The sequence below is a fragment of the Schistocerca nitens genome, chromosome 3 (genome assembly GCF_023898315.1).
Source record: "Schistocerca nitens isolate TAMUIC-IGC-003100 chromosome 3, iqSchNite1.1, whole genome shotgun sequence".
Taxonomy (NCBI): Eukaryota; Metazoa; Arthropoda; class Insecta; order Orthoptera; family Acrididae; genus Schistocerca; species Schistocerca nitens.
Genome location: NC_064616.1, coordinates 218,081,941 through 218,103,599, shown reverse-complemented (window position 1 = coordinate 218,103,599; position 21,659 = coordinate 218,081,941). Strand labels below are relative to the sequence as shown.

At 37.6% G+C, this 21,659-nt stretch overlaps 1 protein-coding gene across 4 annotated transcripts in view; it reads left to right on the top strand.

Annotated features, from left to right (window-relative positions):
* LOC126248171 (ubiquitin carboxyl-terminal hydrolase 15-like) overlaps positions 1–21,659 on the top strand; it is a 181,440-nt gene that overhangs the window by 11,931 nt on the left and 147,850 nt on the right. For all 4 annotated transcript variants that reach the window (XM_049948935.1, XM_049948937.1, XM_049948936.1 and 1 more), the window contains exon 2: positions 19,121–19,242. In XM_049948935.1, the coding sequence (XP_049804892.1) occupies positions 19,121–19,242 (122 nt within the window). The remainder of the gene's footprint in view (positions 1–19,120; positions 19,243–21,659) is intronic.

Here is a 21,659-nt window from a genome sequence, read left to right as displayed (position 1 = left end):
CCACTTTGAAATCTTATTGAGATCTCACTGAATATTTATTAACTTCTTTCAGATAGTACCTTCATTATAGATAACTGCATCATCTGCAAAAAGTCTGAGGTTACTATTAATACTGACTGCAAAGTCATTAATAGACAACATTAAGAGCAAGGGTCGCAACATACTTCCGTGGGGCACACCTGACGTTACCTCTACACGTGATAAATACTCTCCATCCAAGATAACATACTGCGTCCTCCCCACTACAAAGTGTTCAGTTCAGTCACAAATTTGCTTGATACCCCATATGATTGTGCTTTTGACAATAATCCTATGTGTGGCACTGAGTCAGATGCTTCTCGGAAATCAAGGAATCTGCATCTACCTGACTGCCTTGATCAAAAGCTTTCAGTATGTAAAATGGGTTTCACTGATGTTTTCAGAATCCATACTGGTTGGCATTGAGGTGATCATTCTGTTCAAAATACCTCATTGTGTTTGAGCTCAGAGTCTGTTCTAAGATTCCACAAGAAGTCAGTGTCAAGGATATTGGATGGTAGTTTTGTGGATCCCTTTTACTACCCTTCTTGTAGACAGTTGTGACCTGTGTTTTTCTCCAAGAACTGAGCAAGTTTTTTTGTTCCAGGGCTCTATGATAAATTATAGTTAGAAGAGGGGCTAACTCAGCTGCAAATTCAGAATAGAATCGGACGGGGAGTCCATTGGGTGCTATAGCTTTGTTCAGTTTTTAACAATTTCAGCTGTTTCTCAACACCACTGACACTAATACTTGTTACAATCGTATTTCAGTGGTACAAGTATTAAATTGGGGCTATTCTCCTAGGTTTTCCTCTGTAAAGGAACATTTGAAAACAGAGTTAAGCATTTCAGCTTTTGCTTTCCTACGCTTAATTTCACTTCCTATCTCATTGAGTAGGGACTGGACACTAACTTTGGTGCCACTGACAGCCTTTACATACAACCATAATTTCTTTGGGTTTTGTGAAATATCATTTTACAATATTCTGCCATGGTAGTTACTGAATGCATCACGCTTGCTCTCTTGACAGCCAAACATGTTTCATCCAGTATCTCTCTATCTATAGTTCTACACTATGTTTTACTAAATTTCATTGTTTCAGTGTCAATATTTACATAAGATGATTTTTAAGTGTTTTATAATATTTTAATTGAGACTGCATAATGTAAGAATCTTTGATAAGCTTTACATATTTAGAAACAAGGTCCTCAATGAAGTCAACAATGGTTGCACAAAATTTTAACATTTTGCGTTCTGTCAGTATTAGTCCACTAATTATATTTAGTAGTTTCATATGAATCACAATTTCCAATTTTCACCTTTTTTTTGTATGAAAGTCCTTAGTTTTTCTTTTGGAGATCACTTAAAGTGCTGCAGCATACATAGGTGGGTTGGGTTTTCACAGACTAGCTTTTTTTATGAAATCTTTATAATTTTATTAAAAAGGAAGACACTTCCTAATGTTCTGCAAAATTGTATTTATTTGGTCATGAACTGGCTTTCAGCTTCTTATGTTGTGAGTATTTCTTACAGAAAGAGCGACTGAATTGTAAAATTTTACGGTTAGATACATTACTATAGCATTTAAACTAACAACTTGAGAAAAATCATTTTACAGTGTAGCTGTGGGAGGCTCTTCTATAAATGTCTTGGATCTTGATATAGATATAAGTATAAGAAAACATGTATTTAGCATTTACAGAAGAAACATAGCTATTGGTACAGTAATCCCTGCAAGCTCCCAGCATCCAAATCAGCCTTTCAAGCATAATTACAAATCACCAAACAAATCACTTCTAGTAATGGCTATAACTCTGCACTGATTGATGTTGTTGTGGTGTTCAGTCCTGAGACTGGTTTGATGCAGCTCTCCATGCTACTCTATCCTGTGCAAGCTTCTTCATCTCCCAGTAACTACTGCAACCTACATCCTTCTGAATCTGCTTAGTGTACTCATCTCTTGGTCTCCCTCTACTATTTTTATACTCCACGCTGCCCTCCAATACTAAATTGGTGATCCCTTGATGCCTCAGAACATGTCCTACCAACCGATCCCTTCTTCTAGTCAAGTTTTGCCGCAAATTTCTCTTATCCCCAATCCTATTCAATACCTCCTCATTAGTTATGTGATCTACCCATATAATCTTTAGCATTCTTCTGTAGCACCACATTTCAAAAGCTTCTATTCTCTTCTTGTCCAAACAGTTTATTGTCCATGTTTCACTTCCATACATGGCTACACCCCATACAAATACTTTCAGAAACGACTTCCTGAACTTAAATCTATACTCGATGTTAACAAATTTCTCTTCTTCAGAAACGCCTTCCTTGCCATTGCCAGTCTACATTTTATATCCTCTCTACTTCGACCATCATCAGTTATTTTGCTCCCCAAATAGCAAAACTCCTTTACTACTTTAAGTATCTCATTTCCTAATCTAATTCCCTCAGTAGCACCCGACTTAATTCGACTAAATTCCATTATCCTTGTTTTGCTTTTGTTGATGTTCATCTTATATCCTCCTTTCAAGACACTATCCATTCCGTTCAACTGATCTTCCAAGTCCTTTGCTGTCTCTGACAGAATTACAATGTCATCGGCGAACCTTAAAGTTTTTATTTCTTTTCCATGGATTTTAATACCTACTCCAAATTTTTCTTTTGTTTTCTTCACTGCTTGCTCAATATACAAATTGAATAACATCGGGGATAGGCTACAACCCTGTCTCACTCCCTTCCCAACCACTGCTTCCCTTTCATACCCCTCGACTCTTATAGCTGCCATCTGCTTTCTGTACAAATTGTAAAATTTTAAAATTCTGTACAAGTATTTGAAAGAGAGTATTCCAGTCAACATTGTCAAAAGGTTTCTCTAAGTCTACAAATGCTAGAAACGTAGCTTTGCCCTACCTTAATCTAGTGTCTAAGATAAGTCGTAGGGTCAGTATTGCCTCACGTGTTCCAATATCTCTACGGAATCCAAACTGATCTTCCCTGAGGTCGGCTTCTACCAGTTTCTCCATTCGTCTGTAAAGAATTCGTGTTAGTATTTTGCAACCGTGACTTATTAAACTGATAGTTCAGTAATTTTCACATCTGTCAACACCTGCTTTCTTTGGGATTGGAATTATTATATTCTTCTTGAAGTCTGAGGGTATTTCACCTGTCTCATACATCTTGCTCACTAGATGGTAGACTTTTGTCAGGGCTGGCTCTCCCAAGGCTGTCAGTAGTTCTAATGGAATGTTGTCTACTCCCGGGGCCTTGTTTCGACTCAGGTCTTTCAGTGCTCTGTCAAACTCTTCACGCAGTATCATATCTCCCATTTCACCTTCATCTACATCCTCTTCCATTTCCATAATATTGTCCTCACGTACATCGCCCTTGTATAGACCCTCTGTATACTCCTTCCACCTTTCTGATTTCCCTTCTTTGCTTAGAACTGGGTTTCCATCTGAGCGCTTGATATTCATACAAGTGACTCTCTTTTCCCCAAAAGTCTCTTTAATTTTTCTGTTCGCAGTATCTATCTTACCCCTGGTGAGATAAGCCTCTACATCCTTACATTTGTCCTCTAGCCATGCCTGCTTAGCCATTTTGCACTTCCTGTCAATCTCATTTTTGAGACATTTGTATTCCTTTTTGCCTGCTTCATTTACTGCATTTTTATATTTTCTCCTTTCATCAATTGAGTTCAATATTTCTTTTGTTACCCAAGCATTTCTAGCAGCCCTCGTGTTTTTACCTACTTTATCCTCTGCTGCCTTCACTACTTCACCCCTCAAAGCTACCCATTCTTCTTCTACTGTATTTCTTTCCCCCATTCCTGTCAATTGTTCCCTTATGCTCTCCTTGAAACTCTGTACAACCTCTGGTTCTTTCAGTTTATCCAGGTCCCATCTCCTTAAATTCCCAACTTTTTGCAGTCTCTTCAGTTTTAATATACAGTTCATAACCAATAGATTGTGGTCAGAGTCCACATCTGCCCCTGGAAATGTCTTATAATTTAAAACCTGCTTCCTAAATCTCTGTCTTACCGTTATATAATCTATCTGAAACCTTCAGTATCTTCAGGCTTCTTCCATGTATACAACCTTCTTTTATGATTCTTGAACCAAGTGTTAGCTATGATTAAGTTGTGCTCTGTGCAAAATTCTACCAGGCGGCTTCCTCTTTCATTTCTTCCCCCCAATCCATATTCACCTACTACGTTTCTTTCTCTCCCTTTTCCTACTACCCAATTCCAGTCACCCATGACTATTAAATTTTCATCTCCCTTCACTGTCTGAATAATTTCTTTTATTTCATTATACATTTCTTCAATTTCTTCGTTGTCTGCAGAGCTAGTTGGCATATAAACTTTTACTACTGTGGTAGGCGTGGGCATTGTGTGTGTCTTGGCCACAATAATGCATTCACTATGTGGTTAGTGGTAGCTTACCCACACTCCTATTTTTTTTATTCATTATTAAACCTACTCCTGCATTACCCCTATTCGATTTTGTGTTTATAACCCTGTATTCACCTTACCAGACATCTTGTTCCTCTCGCCATTGAACTTCACTAATTCCCACTATATCTAACTTTAACCTATCCATTTCCCTTTTTAAATTTTCTAACCTACCTGCCCGATTAAGGGATCTGATATTCCACACTCCAATCCGTAGAACGCCAGTTTTCTTTCTCCTGATAACGACGTCCTCCTGAGTAGTCCCCACCCAGAGGTCCGAATGTGGGACTATTTTACCTCCGAAATATTTTACCCAAGAGGACGCCATCATCATTTAACCATACAGTAAAGCTGCATGCCCTTGGGAAAAATTACGGCTGTAGTTTCCCCTTGCTTTCAGCTGTTTGCAGTACCAGCACAGCAAGGTCATTTTGGTTAGCGTTACAAGGCCAGATCAGTCAATCATTCAGACTGTTGCCCCTGCAACTACTGAAAAGGATGCTGCCCCTCTTCAGGAACCACACGTTTGTCTGGCCTCTCAACAGATACCCCTCTGTTGTGGTTGCACCTACGGTACGGCTATCTGTATTGCTGAGGCACGCAAGCCTCCCCACCAACGGCAAGGTCCATGGTTCATGGGGGGTCCTGATTGATAATATTCTTTTTTTTAAAAAAAAAAAAAATGGGTGGGGAGGTGGGTGGCAGCAAGATGACCCTACTGGAAATAATGGGAATCAACAAACATGACATAGAAAGCCAGTCTAGAATTAAATGATCAGACTCAGTTTCCATTTTCCCCCTTGTTAAATTAAGATTTTGTTAAAAATACAAGATTTAGTCAATTTTATTTCTCATAATTTGTTATGTGTATCTCTGTATAAAATTTTTGTTTCCCTTCCCTTTTTTCCTATGTAAATACTTTGTCTTTTTTATATCTTCTGTGCAAATAATTTGAGAGTAACTCATGCATAATGTTTACCTGTGTTTGTGACATTCAGTTGTCACCTGAAGATAGTCTGAGAAGCTGAAAGCCAATTTGTGGCCAAATAAATATAATTTCGCAGAACATTAAGAAGTGTTTTTTTAATATTACTATCATGTTCTGCCAAGTATTGACAGAAAATTCAATAACTTTATAATTTTCTTCAGATGCTTACATATTAATCAACAACATTATGCTCTGATGAATAATGCAGACACATCAGTAGTGGGTACCATTGGAAACCGCTGAAATGCACGATTTAGGTTTGCGTGAATAGATTTTTTGTAAAACTAACTATAAGGAAAGGCTGTTCACCTTCTTTTTCTCTGTGTGTGTGTGGGGGGGGATAGAAATTTTTCTCCCTTGCTTTGTGTAATTTTTTCCTTATGTTTACCCCAGCTTTTCTTTTTAATTTAAACTTTTGCATGATCCTATTTACAGTTCTCATGAAGAGTGTGTTATTCCTACTTACGTGAAAGTAGTATTCAAGGTGTTTGTAACTTCTTCATATTGTAATACTGCCATTTTTGGATGCCCAAAATGTTCATCATCATCACCATCATCATCATCATAATAATCATAGTTGTGGGTTGGGTTTTAAAGAAGGTTTTATGACAAGACGCACATAACTATTCCCCTGCATTTACTTTTAATTCTTTTGAAGTAAGATGTGGCTGGGTTTTGCTGGAGAGTGAATAGTAGTCATGTTTGCTTCAAAGGTTTCTTCTGTCTTTTTCTTTCTTTTTTAAGAAATTAATGTACTTTTTAAAATAACTGTTTACAATGAAGACAAATTTTTCCATCATCATCTTTTTGTGTTTGTGATCAGTGATCATTGCTTTATGACTGAGATGTTTTACTCACATGTTATGTAGCTTCATTTTTAATTTAACTTCTTAGGTGACATTTAGTTGAAGTTACTATCCCTATGCTGAATTTATCATCCATTATGAATAATTAAGAGATACCTACCTTAGGAAAGAAATTCCAAATATGGTGAACACAACTAAAAAAATGGTTCAAATGGCTCTGAGCACTATGGGACTTAACATCTATGGTCATCAGTCCCCTAGAACTTAGAACTACTTAAACCTAACTAACCTAAGGACAGCACACAACACCCAGCCATCACGAGGCAGAGAAAATCCCTGACCCCGCCGGGAATCGAACCCGGGAACCCGGGCGTGGGAAGCGAGAACGCTACCGCACGACCACGAGATGCGGGCAACACAACTAAAAATGTCCCCACAGACAGCTCTGCAGAAGCTCACTATCTTTTGTTTCATGCCTTTTTAAACGTGAATCATGTGGTTTGCCACTTGTTTCATGGCTTTTAAACAATGTATTGTGTATAAAAAGGACAACGCTGAAACAACTTTTTTGCAAATATTTGAATGTAATGCATTTTGTGAAGCAACTGAATAGAAAATGACCTAAAATTTCCAATGGTCCTACAGCAGGAGTAAACACAATAGGGAACAAAAACACCATTAGTTATATTTTCTCGAGTGGTGTCCCATGCTTTGAGGATTGTTCCTTTATCTTTGTGTGATACTGAACCATGCCTTTTACAAAATAAAATTTAAAGATGTAATTATGCATTCTGGTACCTTTGATGGTTTGACTAAAATGTGTTAGCATGCCCCCCCCCCAAGATGATCAGTATATTTTGCAGTGTGTAACCATGAAATTTAATGTAGACGATAGAAAAATTTTAATTTGATTTCAAAATGGTAGGTAGCAATTGTCATGTTGTGCCACTACAATGTGATCAATGCCGAAACCTCCAAACTTTCAAATGCTGTAAATTGGAACTTTTTGTTTTTTTTAAATTGACATAGACCCGTCGCCGTGTAAGTCGCTTAATATGTATATGCTATTGGCATCTCATGACAGGTGCCTGGTATGATTATACAAATGTGAAAAGGGGCAAATAGACCTGTTAACACTTTCTTTTTCTTCAAGAAGTGCATAATGCAATTAAAATAATTCATTTCAAAGTGGGGAAGAAAGCTAGTCCTAACTTTTTTGACTATTAGTTTCTTCCTTAGGGAGGAAAAAATGATTGTAGGGAAGATTAGAAGAGAGAGGCAGATCACATGCAACCCAGAATGATAGGGACTCACCTTTTGCAAGGATGATGGTAAACCTGCCTCTTCCCTAATCTATCCTTTTTCTACCCTGTGGAAAGAACTAATAGTTTTAAAAACTTGGACTAGTATTATCACTTTTAAATGTGTTGGCAGTACTGGAATTTTGCCTTCTGAAGGCAAGTACTGACCAGACATTTTCTCTTATTGTGATTTTATATTTTTGTTAAGTGAATTTTACTTTTGATACAAGTAAATTAACTTTTAGACCAGTACAAACATTGAAAAATGTAATAAAAATGTCAATGAGTACTGAGTGAGGTGGTACAGTGGTTAAGGCAATGATTCTTTATTAGCTATTGATCACATGTAGCAGAATGGGCTTCACATTGCTATGCAATGTCCGCCCCTAGTGGCTGAGTGGTGAGCGCAACGGAATGTCGTACCTAACGGCCCGGGTTCGATTCCCGGCTGGGTCGGAGATTTTCTCTGCTCAGGGACTGGATGTTGTGTTGTCCTTATCATTATTTCATCCCCATCGACATGCAAGTCGCTGAAGTGGCAACTCGAAAGACTTGTACCAGGCGAATGGTCTACCCGACGGGAAGGCCTAGCCACACGGCATTTACATTGATATACAATAGCAATTCCTATATTAATTACTGTTGACAGTGCATGTACAAATAATTTATTATAAATTAACCTATTGTACAGAACTGTAATCGTAATTCTATGACTCAATTTCTGCAATACTCATATCCAAGAATTATCTCAGCCTGTAGAATGGATTGTTAATGAACCATTTAAACAACTTACATTTAAAATTATTGAAAGGTGCCTTGATACTGGAATGTGGCAATTTATTAAAAAATTTAGACATTTCACTTTGTGAGAATTGCTTGTGTTTTTTTTTTTTTTAATTTTCATTTTTTTCCATCCTGTGCCAAGGAATGTCAATACACTTCTTGTTTCTGGTGTCATGGCAATATATGTTCTCTTTGGTGTCAAACTGTGCTGTTGTTTTTCACATATAACAATGATGCATAGATATAAACTTTATCACTGTCATTATTTTGGTCTTAACAAATAAAGGGCAGCAGTGTTCCTTTGGACAGACCTTACATATTATTCATAGCAGTTTTTTCTGAATCAGTAATACACCACTGATGATGTGACTTGAATGACCCCATAAGAACAACCCATAAGATATGTGAGATTGAAAAAGTCCAAAGTAAGCTGCCCTAAGGTATTAATTTTCATCCATATGATATAGGACACCCTATATATCTTTCTGCAAATGTGATTAATATGGGGTTGCCAGTTTAGTTTGGAATCAGTGTGTATTTCAAGCAGTTTTACAGATTTTGCTTCTGTGTCTTTTGTCAGTCCCAGCAACAGGTGTTGAGTTTTCTCTAGAATGTCTCTAGAATGCACAGTAGTTTTCTTCTTCTTTTGTTTCAGTCTCTTTGGAATATGTTGGATCAATCATTTTTTTGTGTGTTCTTTTCTCAGTGTCCAATATTTCCTCACTCTTTCTGATCTTTACCTCTCTTCTTTCGAGATGATGCGTTTGGGCTTTTGTGTAGATTTATCTTGGAACTTTATATTTTAATTGTTAGTAATTAATTTAGCTGTTCAGTTGATAAGTGTATTTTCTGAAACCTTTAGTTCTACAAGATCTTTCTCAGTTTATTTAAACGAGTTGGGTTTTGTTTTGCAGTTATGAAAAAAGTCAAAGATTTGATTGGTTAATCTGTTAGCGTTCATTCTGAGAAGATGATCTTAAAAATTCATTCTCCTTTTTCTCACTGCGTACGAAAATTTTTAGACTTTGTTGTAGAGAATTTCATTTTTGATGTATACTATCTTATTATCTTGGAATTTTGGTCCTATGATTTTCCTTAAAAATGTTCTTTCCTTTATTTCAAGTTTCTCAGTTTGGCCTTGGAAGTAGTGTTCAGTGTTTCTGCTGCATACAGTGCTTCTGGCTTAATCACTGCCTTGTCATGTGTAATTTTGGACTCCCATGAAAGGGTTTTTTTGTTATATGTATCTTTTGTCAATTGGAAGGCCAGTTCAAGTTTATTTTTTCTGGATTCCATTGCTTTGCTTTCCTCAGCAGTCCAATTAATCCATTCTCTGAGATATTTAAATTCTTGTTCTATTTCAGTCTTTTGTTCGACTTTGAGGTGTGTATGTGAGTTCTTGATGTTTGTTATCTTAGTTTTTTAAGATTTGAAAACCTATCTTAGGTGCTTGTTTCTGTAGTTCAAGACTTTGCTCCTGTGCTTCTTCTATTGTTTCAGCAAACAGGCCCATATAATCTGCAAAGGAAATGCAATTTGCTTTAAGGTTCTTCCTTTTGCAACCCAATCTTATACCACTCATTATATTTGTGTTCCATTCTCTGACTACTTTCTCAAGCACACAGTTGAACAGCATAGGTGAGAGTCCATCCCCGTCACACTCCTGTTTTTATTTTGAAGGGTTGTGATTGTTCACCGATGAATTTAACTTTTGAAAATGTATTTGTGTTTTTAAGGGTCGCATTTGTGATATTAGTCATATCCTTATCCAAACCCATTTCTTCCGGGACTGCTAAAAGAGATTCTCTGTCTATTGAATCATATACGTGTTTTAAATCAAAGAAGGACATGACATTGTGTTTTTGTCCAGGATTTTTGGTACATCATAATGTTATTGAGGTTTAGTATTTGTTCCGAGCATGATGTGCCCTTTCTAAAACCTCCTTGGTATTCCCCGATTTGCGGGTCCAGTTGCAGCTCTGCCTTGTTCAAAAGGATGTTGGAAAGAACCTTGTATGTTATATACAGCAGTGATATTTTGCTGTAATTGTTGGGGTCTGTCTTTGTCTTTCTCGGGGATAGGGTGGATGAGAGCTGTTCTCCATTCTGCAGGGGCCTCCTCTTCTTCCAGCTTTTATTGGAAACACATTGAAGGGATGTAATTGCATTTTTGTCAGCTTTTTTACATAGTTTGGCCACTATTTGGTTTTCTCCGGATCCTTTATTGTTTTTAAGTTCTGAAATTATGTTTCGTAGTTCTTCAGTCATTGGTGGTTCTGAATCCAGCTTCTTATTGTTATTTGGGATGTATTCAGATTTTTCAAGGGTGGGTTCACAATTCAGGAGCTTCTCAAAGTATCCTGCTAGTATTGTGCAGTTTTATGTGTTATTGTGAGTGGTGGTCCCGTTTACACCTCAAAATTGGAGGGTGGGAGCTTTGTATCATGATAACCTGTGTTTGCACGTTCTGTAAAAGCTTCTTGTGTTATTTTTAGTAAATTTTTCATAGATTTGGAGAAGACCGAGCGAGGTGGCGCAGTGGTTAGCACACTGGACTCGCATTCGGGAGGACGACGGTTCAATCCCGTCTCCGGCCATCCTGATTTAGGTTTTCCGTGATTTCCCTAAATCGTTTCAGGCAAATGCCGGGATGGTTCCTTTGAAAGGGCACGGCCGATATCCTTCCCAATCCTTCCCTCACCCGAGCTTGCGCTCCGTCTCTAATGACCTCGTTGTCGACGGGACGTTAAACACTAACCACCACCACCAGATTTGGAGAAGAGTTTTGTTTTCATGAGTCGTCTTTATCCTTTTTATACTTTTGTGCACCAGTTTTCTAACTCTAATGAAATTTAAGCTGCTTCCTTCTGTTTTCTGTGATTACCAGTTTTGCTATTTCTTGTTTCAATGAGAGCATCATGTTCTAGCAACTACCAGGTGTGTTTATTGTTTTTTATGTTGGATGCTATTCATTCGGTTGTTATAATGAACTTTACCTTGATATCCTCCCAACTTGGGGTCTCAATCTTTTCTGTTGCTTTTGTGAATTCATCTGATTGTAATATTTTTTTGGTGTTGTACTTTCGACTTTGGATTTGTCTTGTGCTGTGTTTCTTGTTTGGGATGACTTTGAACTTAATTTTAGAGAGGTAGTGGTCCTAATTCAAGTTTGCGCCCTGAGTACTGTAACATTCGTGATTTCTTTGCGAGGAATTTCCTTGATTGCCACATGATCCAAGTTTGAAATTCCACTAGGTTGGGATTTGGGGATGTCCATGTCTTTTCATTTTCATGGTAATTTTTTGAAAGCTGTAGATTTAAAAATTAGGTAGTGTGCTTGGCTAAATTTTACTAGCCTGGTACTATTTCTGTTAGTTCTTTTGTGGGCAGGATAGTCTCCAACAATTTTCTTGTATTTTCAATCTTTACCAATTTGTGCATTAAATTCTCGAAGAAGAATGGTGATATGTTTATCCAGAATTTTCTGAATAATTTCATTTAGTTGGTTCTAAAAGCCTTCTATTTTTTTCTTTGTTTTTCATGATATCTTTATTAATAGGGGCTAGGGCATTGATAATACTGCAAATTCTGTTTGTTTGTACTTGTGGGTGTAAGACTAGCGTTTCTCCAGAGGGGAATCAAAATCAACTATTGAGGTCAAGATTTTTTTTTTTGTCTGTTATAAAGGCTGTTTCAAAATGTGGTACATTTTTCGTCACTCTGTCTTACTTTCCCATTGTATGTCCTAAAACCTTTGGCGTCGAAGCTATGTCCTAAAACCTTCGGTGTCGAAGCTATCTATATCTATGTATGGCATTTCTTGACTAGCTGCTATGAATATGCTGTGGTTCTTTAGTGTATCTGTAAAATGTTTTAGTTTTCCAGTCTTCAACAATGTCTTCTTCTTCTTCTTCTTCTTCTTCTTCTTCTTCTTCTTTCTTGGCTCTACAGCTCATGATGAGCCTTGGCCTCTTCTACAGTTTCCTTCCATTTCTCTTAGTCCTTTGCCAATACTCTCCAGTTTCTATAGCCTATCTTCCTAAGATCTTCGATTACTCCATCTTCCCATCTGGCTCTTGGTCGACCACGTCCTCTCTGCCCTCCTGGCTTTCCTTGTAATATTCTTTTTGGTACTTCTGTATCATTCATGCGAGACACATGTCGCGCCCACCTTAGTCTGGATGATTTCACTATCCTTCTGATGGGTTGGTCTTTGTATACGATATACAACTCGTGGTTGTATCTCCTCCTCCATCTTCCTCTTTCACAGATTGGGCCAATAATTCCTCCAAGTACCTATCTTTCAAATGCATCCAGTGTTTCAATATCTTTAGTTGTTAATGTCCAGGCTTCAGAGGCATATGTAAGCACTGGTAGTATAAGTGATTTATAGCTAATTAATTTAGTGGTAAGAGTCAGGAGCCTTGAGGATAGAAGTCTTGTTACGGCAAAATAGGCTCTATTGGCTAGTATTAATCTCAGCTTGATTTCATAGGAGGTATCATTAAGATGTGTAACTGTCGAGCCCAGATACTTGAAATGTTCAACTCTCTCAAACGTATGATTGCCCATTGTTATTGCATTTGGCATATTTTCTGTATGTGCTTCTCCAGCTGCCATATATTTTGTTTTTTGTTCATTAATAATTAACCCCATGTTCCTACTAGCCTGTTCGAGAGCTGCAAATGTCTCTTCAATTGCTTTTTGGGTTCTTGCTATTACATCTATGTCATCCGCATAGGCCAGTATCTGCACTGATTTATAGAAGATCGTTCCCCTATTCAGAAGGTTTGCGTTTCTCACCACCTTCTCCAGGGTGGCATTAAAGAGAAGACATGCCAGTGCATACCTTTGTCACACTCCGTTTTTAATACTCAATGTATTGGACATCATTCCTCCTATTCTTACACAATCTTGTGTTTCACTCATTCTCATTCTCACCAGCCTTACCAACTTTCTCGAGATTCCTAATTTGTCTAGAGCTTGATATAACTGCTCTCTATTTATGCTATCATAAGCTGCTTTGAAATCTATGAAGAGGTGATGTGTGCCAACCCCGTATTCATTTGTTTTTTCCAGGATTTGTCTTAAGGTGAATATTTGATCTATAGTTGACTTCCTGGGAAGGAATCCGCATTGGTACGGCCCCGTCTCCCTCTGTATGATTGGGAGTATTCTGTCCAATAGTATATTAGAGAATATTTTATCAAATTAAGTAGTGTGATCCCTCTGTAATTGCCACACTCCACCTTATCTCCTTTCTTATATATGGAACATATGATACCCTCTTTCCATTGTTGGGGCATTTTCTCCTTTTCCCATATTCTGGTGACTATTTTCAGAAGGCTTCGTTCCAGCTCTGTGCCTCCTTGCTTAAACAGTTCTGCTGGAATACCATCTGTCCCTGCCAGCTTCTTGTTTTTCAATTTCTTCATGGCAGTTTTCACTTCTTCTATATTTGGTGGGGTAGTGTTGTTGTCTGGGTCCTCTTCCCCATTCGTTTCTGTTGGATTCTCTGGTATAGTTATACTAGGGTTGAGAAGACTATCAAAATACCTGCGCTATCTTTCGCATATTCCCTTCTCTTCATTTATTATATTCCTTGTCTCATCTTTTATTAAGCTTGTTTTTCTACCAATAGGCGTCCATGCCACATTCACCTCTATAGAATTTTTTTATTTCACTTTTGCTTTTCATGAGCTCCATTTCTTTGACACTTGCTTCCATCCATTCTCTCTTTTTTTCTTTGGTGAGTCCTCTTTTCAGTCCTCTGTTTTTCTTTGTATTCTTGTACTATGCTCCTCGTACAGTGTGATCGCAGTCTCCTTCTATATGCTTTTTTCTTTTCTTCAGTTACTATTTCGCATTCAGTATCAGACTTGCCTTGTCCCAATTCCAAGTATCTCTCTTGCCGATGTCTCCACCGTCTTTTTTATCGCTTCCCACTGATCTTCGATATTGTCATATTCTCCAGCGTTTTCAAGAATGCGAGTTATCTTCTCCTGATACTGTTCTCTAACTACCACTGATTCTAAAGTTGTTATGTTATATTTCTGTGCTCTGGGTCGGACTCCTTTCGCTGCGTTAGACATCCTCGCCCTCACCCATGCCCATACCAGAAAATGATCTGTATCTATGTTTGGGCCTCTGAGATTCCTCACGTCCAATAGGTCCAATTTGTGTCTCAAATCTATCAACACATGGTCGATCTGGTTTAATGTGTTTCCATCCAGTGAGTTCCATGTTCCCTTATGTATTTCTTTATGTGGGAACAGTGTTGATCCTGTTACCATATTTCTAGATGCTGCAAACAGTATAAGCCTTGTTCCATTCTCATTACTTGTTGCATGTTTGCTGTCGGGGCTAATTATTGGTCTATAAATCTGTTCTTTCCCCACCTGAGCATTCGTCTCCAAAGAGTCATAGAATACTTCTTTCTCTTCTTCTTTGGATTCTTCTGTTGGTGCATGGGCATTAATTATGGAATAGTTAAAAGAATTTCCCCTTTATCCTGAGTGTTGATAATCTTGGACTAATGGGTGTAAATCCTATTACCAAATGCTTTAATTGATGGTTTACAACAAATCCTGTCCCCAGCTCATGATTTCTTTCACTGCAGCCATAGAATATATTCGCCTCTTTCTTTTCTAAAACTCCACTCCCTGTCCATCTAATTTCTTGTAGTGCTATTACACTTTGCTTCAGATTCATTATTTGATCCAGCATTACTTTCAGTGCTCCTGGTCGATATAGGGATCTCACATTCCAAGTACCAGTATATAGATCTGATCTACGCCTTATATTTCTCTTCTTCCTTATTTTCCCTCCTTCATTTACTTGTATTCCATCCTCTCTGTCCTTTTCCATGCCAGGTCAGTCTTCCTTCTTCCGTCCGACTTTACTTTGTAGAAGTTTCGCAACAATTGTTTTTTACAGAGCGGGCTGTCAACCCTGCGTCCAACCCCTACCAGGGGATGGGTGATTTTTAATCAGGATTTTATTCCCTCAGCATTTGGAGATCCAACTCCCAACTGCAAGGCAGCAGTTCTTGTTTTGCTAGTTTTGGTCTGCCCCGGGTATTTTATTTCCCCAGTGTCCACCATATCCCATGAACATTCCCCAATCCGCCATCTAGGGACGTGCCCGATAGGAGACTTGCAACTCCACCCAGGTTCAACAATGTGTTTACATTAAAAAGTTACTATGTATGTTGAAGTTTGGATGAGGTTCCAAGACACTCTGGCTTGTCTGTCTGCAATGTTGCAGACTCTTCAGAATTCGAACGTCTGTTGGTGTTCGGTGGGTTGTCCACCTGGGGTAAAATAGTTTACATTGCACACTTTTGTGATTGATGAAAGTTATTTTGGGAATAGCCGGAGAGCCACAAGAAAATACAACCAAGATTGTGAGTCCTGGAGGTAGTAGTTCAGCTTTCTCTGCTGTTGGAAATCTGTGTTTCCTCTTGCACCTTTGAGAACATAGACCATGTTTCACCTAGTAACCCTAGGCAGGGGCCCTTACTGGATGCTACCATCTGGAGCCAGATGGATCCAGGTTTATTTATAAGGTGTTACTCCTTCACCTTCCTCCTTTCCTCATCACTTGCGAGATGAGGCCCTGGACTTTGAACCGGTGGTGGTGAAGTTGACAGTAGCGTATCACATGAGAACCATTTTCGTGTTAGAGTGTGTGTCTTATGATTTCTGGTGTAACCTCAACATATCTTGATTTGTGGTGACTAAAGCTGTGTCATTGGCATAGCAAATAACTGACTGAAAACCAACACAATGTGGCAATTCGTTAATTGCAACAGTGAAGAAGAACAGTCCAAAGACAGAGCTTTGAGGAAAACCAGATGTGGCTTTTTTCAGGGAAGAATGCGTATTTTGAATTGCCATTAATTGCCTCCTGTTGTTTAGATAAGAATTAATTATTTCCAGTGCTGTATTATTTATTCAGTAATATTGTAGTTTGGCAAGTAAGATATCAGAGGGGATACAGTCAAAAGACTTACTCAAATTGCATAGCTCGAGAGACAGTATTCTTATTTTCAAATCCAGTTAATGTCTGATTAATAATCTCAAGGCGCTACGGTCGCAGGTTCGAAGCCTGCCTCGGGCATGGATGTGTGTGTTGTCCTTAGGTTAGTTAGGTTTAAGTAGTTCTAAGTTCTAGGGGACTTATGACCTCAGCAGTTGAGTCCCATAGTGCTCAGAGCCATTTGAACCATTTTTTTAATCTCAAGGACAGCAGAAGTGGTATTTTTTCCTTGTCGAAAACCATGCTGTCTACTACAAAGGTCATGTTTTTCAAAATATTCATTAAGTTCTAAGTGGAAAAACAGGTTCAAATACTTTGAAAAAGATTGTAGCAGTAGACACTTGTCTGTAGTTCTCAGGGAAATGCTTTTCCTCCATTTGATATATAGGTACTCAAATTCTAGGCATTTATTCACAACAAAAACAAGTGGTTTGCAAATAAGATGTTCTGTCCTTTTTATTGTCTAGTTAAGTAGCCAAATAGCAGTCCATGCTTTTCTTGTTAGAAAATTTTGAAACAGCGTTTGCTATATCTATGGGTGTGACAAGATCCCAATGGAATTCATGTCCTCTACGAAGCTGATCACCAAGTATGTTAGTTGCTGTTGTGCTTGACTTGTTTATTTTAGATCTTAATTCATTTACTGTAGTAGTAAAGTATATATTGAGCTCTTCTGGCTAAAGCAGAACATCTTTAGTTTGGGTAGAAGTGGATTCTTGTGTTGTAATATCCTAGGCAGAAGAAATGTGATACTGATCTGTTCCACATTTGCTATTACTTTTATACATCTTTTACAGCGAGAGTGTCTTTTCCCCCGATACCAGCAAGGCCATTAATTCACCATTTAAGCTTTTTACATTTTCTGTTTGGTTTCAATAGTTGATTTATCTACGTCATTTTCATAGACAAAGTCCCAGTTTTGCATTTCTACGGCAGTCTGCGAATAACTGAATAAGTTCCTCTTTCAGATCTCTAACCCATATCATGGTTTGATTCTTATTTGCAGTTACATAATCATTATCTGGCAGTGTATAGTGGTATGTGAGGAGTAGTGGATCATGATCTGCAAAAAAACATCCATCTGCTCTGCTGACATTGTGTAGACCTCTTGAGAAATTAACTACAATAGTGTCCAAACAGGCATTCCCACATGTTGAGTTATTGTCAATACAATATAAATTTAATGCCCTGAGTAGGTTTAAAAATGTTTTTGAGTCAGTATCATCTGAACGGGACAACTCTGTTGAAATCCCCACATGCTGCATCATTTGTTTTAAGTTTTAAAATTTTTTCTGGCCAGTTGTTCAAATTTCTCAAAAAATTAACATCACCATTTGGATGTCTACTCAAACTGACAATTAAGACATTCTGTTTGATTGGTCTTATACAACTAGATTCTCCATTTAATTGAGGAGTATGAGCTTACATCTATTTTTAAAAAAAGTCTTTGTATTATCTGATAAATATTGCAAACCACCCCTCTCCCACCCCCATTTCTACACATCATAGCTGCCAGAATGTATTCCTTAGTTGTGGAATAATCTACTTGATTTTCTGTAAGCCAGTGTTATGAGATGCACAATACATTACATTTTTTTTAACCCACAAAAATTTTCCAAACCTAGTGATTTATTACTAATACTGTGAATGTTGACTTGCATGAGGATAAGTAATCTTTTTTTCCCTCTAAGTGATTAGGAACCTGCTTTTTACATGAAGTATTTGTACTTTGTGATGACTCTGGAACTAAACTCTTACAATTTTTGCTAAAAAAAAAAAGAGAGATTACATCTTCCTTGACTGTACAATTTGTTGAGCCCATTCTTTTATTTGTTTCAAGCCTTTTCTCAGTTATTCTGTCCACCTGATTGCACAGAAAAAGTTTACCTTTGCTGTTTAAATGTAGCCCATGTTTGATGTGTAAAGATCAATTAATATTGCCTATTTCTATAACATCACAATTATCATACAATGAACAAACCTGTATGATCGAGGTGTTTATCTTGTGTACTTCTCTGCTGGCACATGAAGTTGAAGTTAAATTGTGTCTGTGAGGTATTGTAACAGTAATTTAATGTTTTGATTGGTTTTCCACACCACTTGAGCTGCTTAAACATGCAACATGGTTTATTTCTTGCCACATTTAGTTTTTGGACTGGTATCTTCTAGGACAGCACTCGGTTTTGCTCCCTGTTTCACAATTCCAGTAGCTGCGGTGTCACTATTTGTGTCATTAAATACACTAGTTAATTTCCTGCCATGACTTTCCGCCAAAATCGGCACGTTGTAGTTATTACCTAGTAGATTTTTGTTTGAATTGCCTCTGGCTTTAACTAGCAATTTAGTTTTCTGTTGTTCAGGAAAGTGTTTGTTGTTGTCATTGTTAATATTGCAGTCAGTGTCTGTGCTGCTTTTGTGACTTGGCCTGAATTTGAGAGAATGTTGATAAAATTCACATCAAGATTAAGATTTTCTGTAGTTTCCTAAATACTTCAGGTAAATTTTCACATGTTTGCTTTAAAAACGACAGAGCTGATTTAATTTTAGAGTCCAGACAAGGCTCAGTCTCCAGTGACCTTTCACGGGTGAGGTATTATACACCAATCATTTCCTGCAAATCAGGATTGTAATTTAAATTGTGAAGGATATATAATAAATCATAAGGCGATTTTCTTGTAACACAATTAGTACTTAAACTCAGGGGCTATATTTGTATTTAATTTTATGTTTCAGGTATGTTATTGATGCAAGGTGGTATCGTAATTTTCAACGATATGTGGGGTTTGATCAAGATCCTGAAAATCCCATAATGGAAGAATTTCCAGGTCCTATTGATAATAGCGCAATTCTGACAGGTATGTGTGCAATATATTGTTTCTATTCCTGTAATGTTGTGTTGCATTTTTGAGTTTTGTTTTATTTGACTGTATGTTCGGGGAATGCTACTATGCATAAAATTAGTAGTACTTCGTCCTAGCAACATAATTACAGAGGGAATCAACATCTCCTTGTAAGTTAAATGATGGTGATGGTGTTCGTTTTCAGTTTCTTTTCTACTTGTTCGTGGAATCTTGTGTTCAGTTTTTTCATTATGTGTAAAACTAAAGTGGCAATGCTGTATGGAATATGACCTTGGTGGCATAGGGTTAAATACCAACTGGCCTCAACATTTTGCAGTTTACAAAGATTTTATCTTTTTTCACTTATTCTTTTCTTTTGTGGCTTTGCTATGTGTCTCTTGCATTGTCAACACGACAATTACTTCTAATATAATTGTTTTAGTTTCCTTCAGTCTTCCTTAATTTTATATCTTCACATAGTGATTGTCAGTTTCTCCTGTTCCATTGAAGAATTCTTATGTAGGAACTTGTAGCATATTAAATGTTTTATTTTGGTTTCCATGATGTGTCTCCATCTTTAACTGGACATAGTTAAATAAAAGTTAATTTAAAAAATTCTAAATTGACTCATCCACATCAGTGTGGTATATTAAGTTTGTGACCCATGGGATGTTCAGCCTAACTCTGTAAGCTAGAGTAATTATTGGAGCTATGAGCATTGTTTGACATCACATTTTTTTGTATGGAAAATTAAAGTATTTACTTATATGACACTGTGTCATGTACAGGATGTCCCATGAAAAATGGTCAATGTTCAGGGTATAACAAGAATGACCATTTGAGGCAAGAAAAGGATCTAGTAAACAAGGGCTGTAAAATGCATACCTTAAAAGCTATGAGCACTTGTTTAGTGGAAGAGATGTATTTAACGGCATTGAAGATGAAGAAATACTTATAGCTCTTTAAGGTATTTGTTTTAGAGCCCACATTTACTAGACTTTTTTGCATCGAATGATCATCCCTGTCATAACCCTGAATATTGGTTGTTCCTCCTGAGACACATTGCATAAGGGTACTTTTGTAATGAAAACAGCTCATATTATGAGGGGGGGAAATCATTGTTTACCTGAGTTGATATATAACTTTGTTTATGGGAACAGAACACACTTGGAAATTGTGAAGCTTATGAAATGTGCCAGGACATCATTAGTGAGTGTTTCTAATAATCAAACAGTTGCAGTCACTTCAATAGGCAAGTTAGCAAACTGTGGAGCACTATGAATGACTGGTGGAAGAAGTGAAGGGCTCCTGCAAAGATTGGTCAGTGAGTGCGTAACTACCGTTCATCTTTCTTTGCCAGTAAATTAGTGAACTGCAGAAACTTTATGCAGCACATGAGTTCACAATGCTCATGAGGATTCATTCAGAGAATTGATCCCATTCTTCAGGTAATATTGACACTGGGCCATTAAAGTCGAGAAAAAAGTTACCCTTGCAAAAGAAGTCTGATTTATACTACATAGAGCAGACTGGAAGATTGAGCATAACATTCGTAGACAAATAATGTAGTGGGCAGTCTGGTAATATGATAGTCTGTAGTATATAGTAGTAAAAGGTATGCCGAATTGATCTGATTATTTCTACATCCTTGAAGAGACCATACATACATGTATCTAACAAGTGCCCTCCATAGGTCCCTGTGGAAGAATATGACTAGTAGCAAACCTCCTCTCCTTCACTCTCCCCCACCCTCGCGACAGTGCATTTTTGGGATCACCTTCATGGACATTTAGCATGCGTGGAATGTCCATTGTGTGACATCCTAAACAGCTTTTAGATAGTCTATGGTAGATTTAATAATAGATCCTTGTGGCGATGTCTAGCAGTCTTCGCATTGGCATCATGATGTTTCACTGCTGTTTATGTTCTGTAGGTAGGAGGTTTTAATAATGTGACTGGACTGTGTATGTGAAATGTATTATTTACCAAAGTATTTTCTGGACAACCTGAAGTATACTACCTGTCTGCAAGAAAAGCAGCAGAGAAATTTTTTTATTGTGTTTTACTACTGATGTACCTCCACAAATAAGTTTAGTATATTTAAGAATGGATGAACATACAGGGTGTTTCAAAAATGACCGGTATATTTGAAACGGCAATAAAAACTAAACAAGCAGCGATAGAAATACACCGTTTGTTGCAATATGCTTGGGACAACAGTACATTTTCAGGCGGACAAACTTTCGAAATTACAGTAGTTACAATTTTCAACAACAGATGGCGCTGCAAGTGATGTGAAAGATATAGAAGACAACGCAGTCTGTGGGTGCGCCATTCTGTACGTCGTCTTTCTGCTGTAAGCGTGTGCTGTTCACAACGTGCAAGTGTGCTGTAGACAACATGGTTTATTCCTTAGAACAGAGGATTTTTCT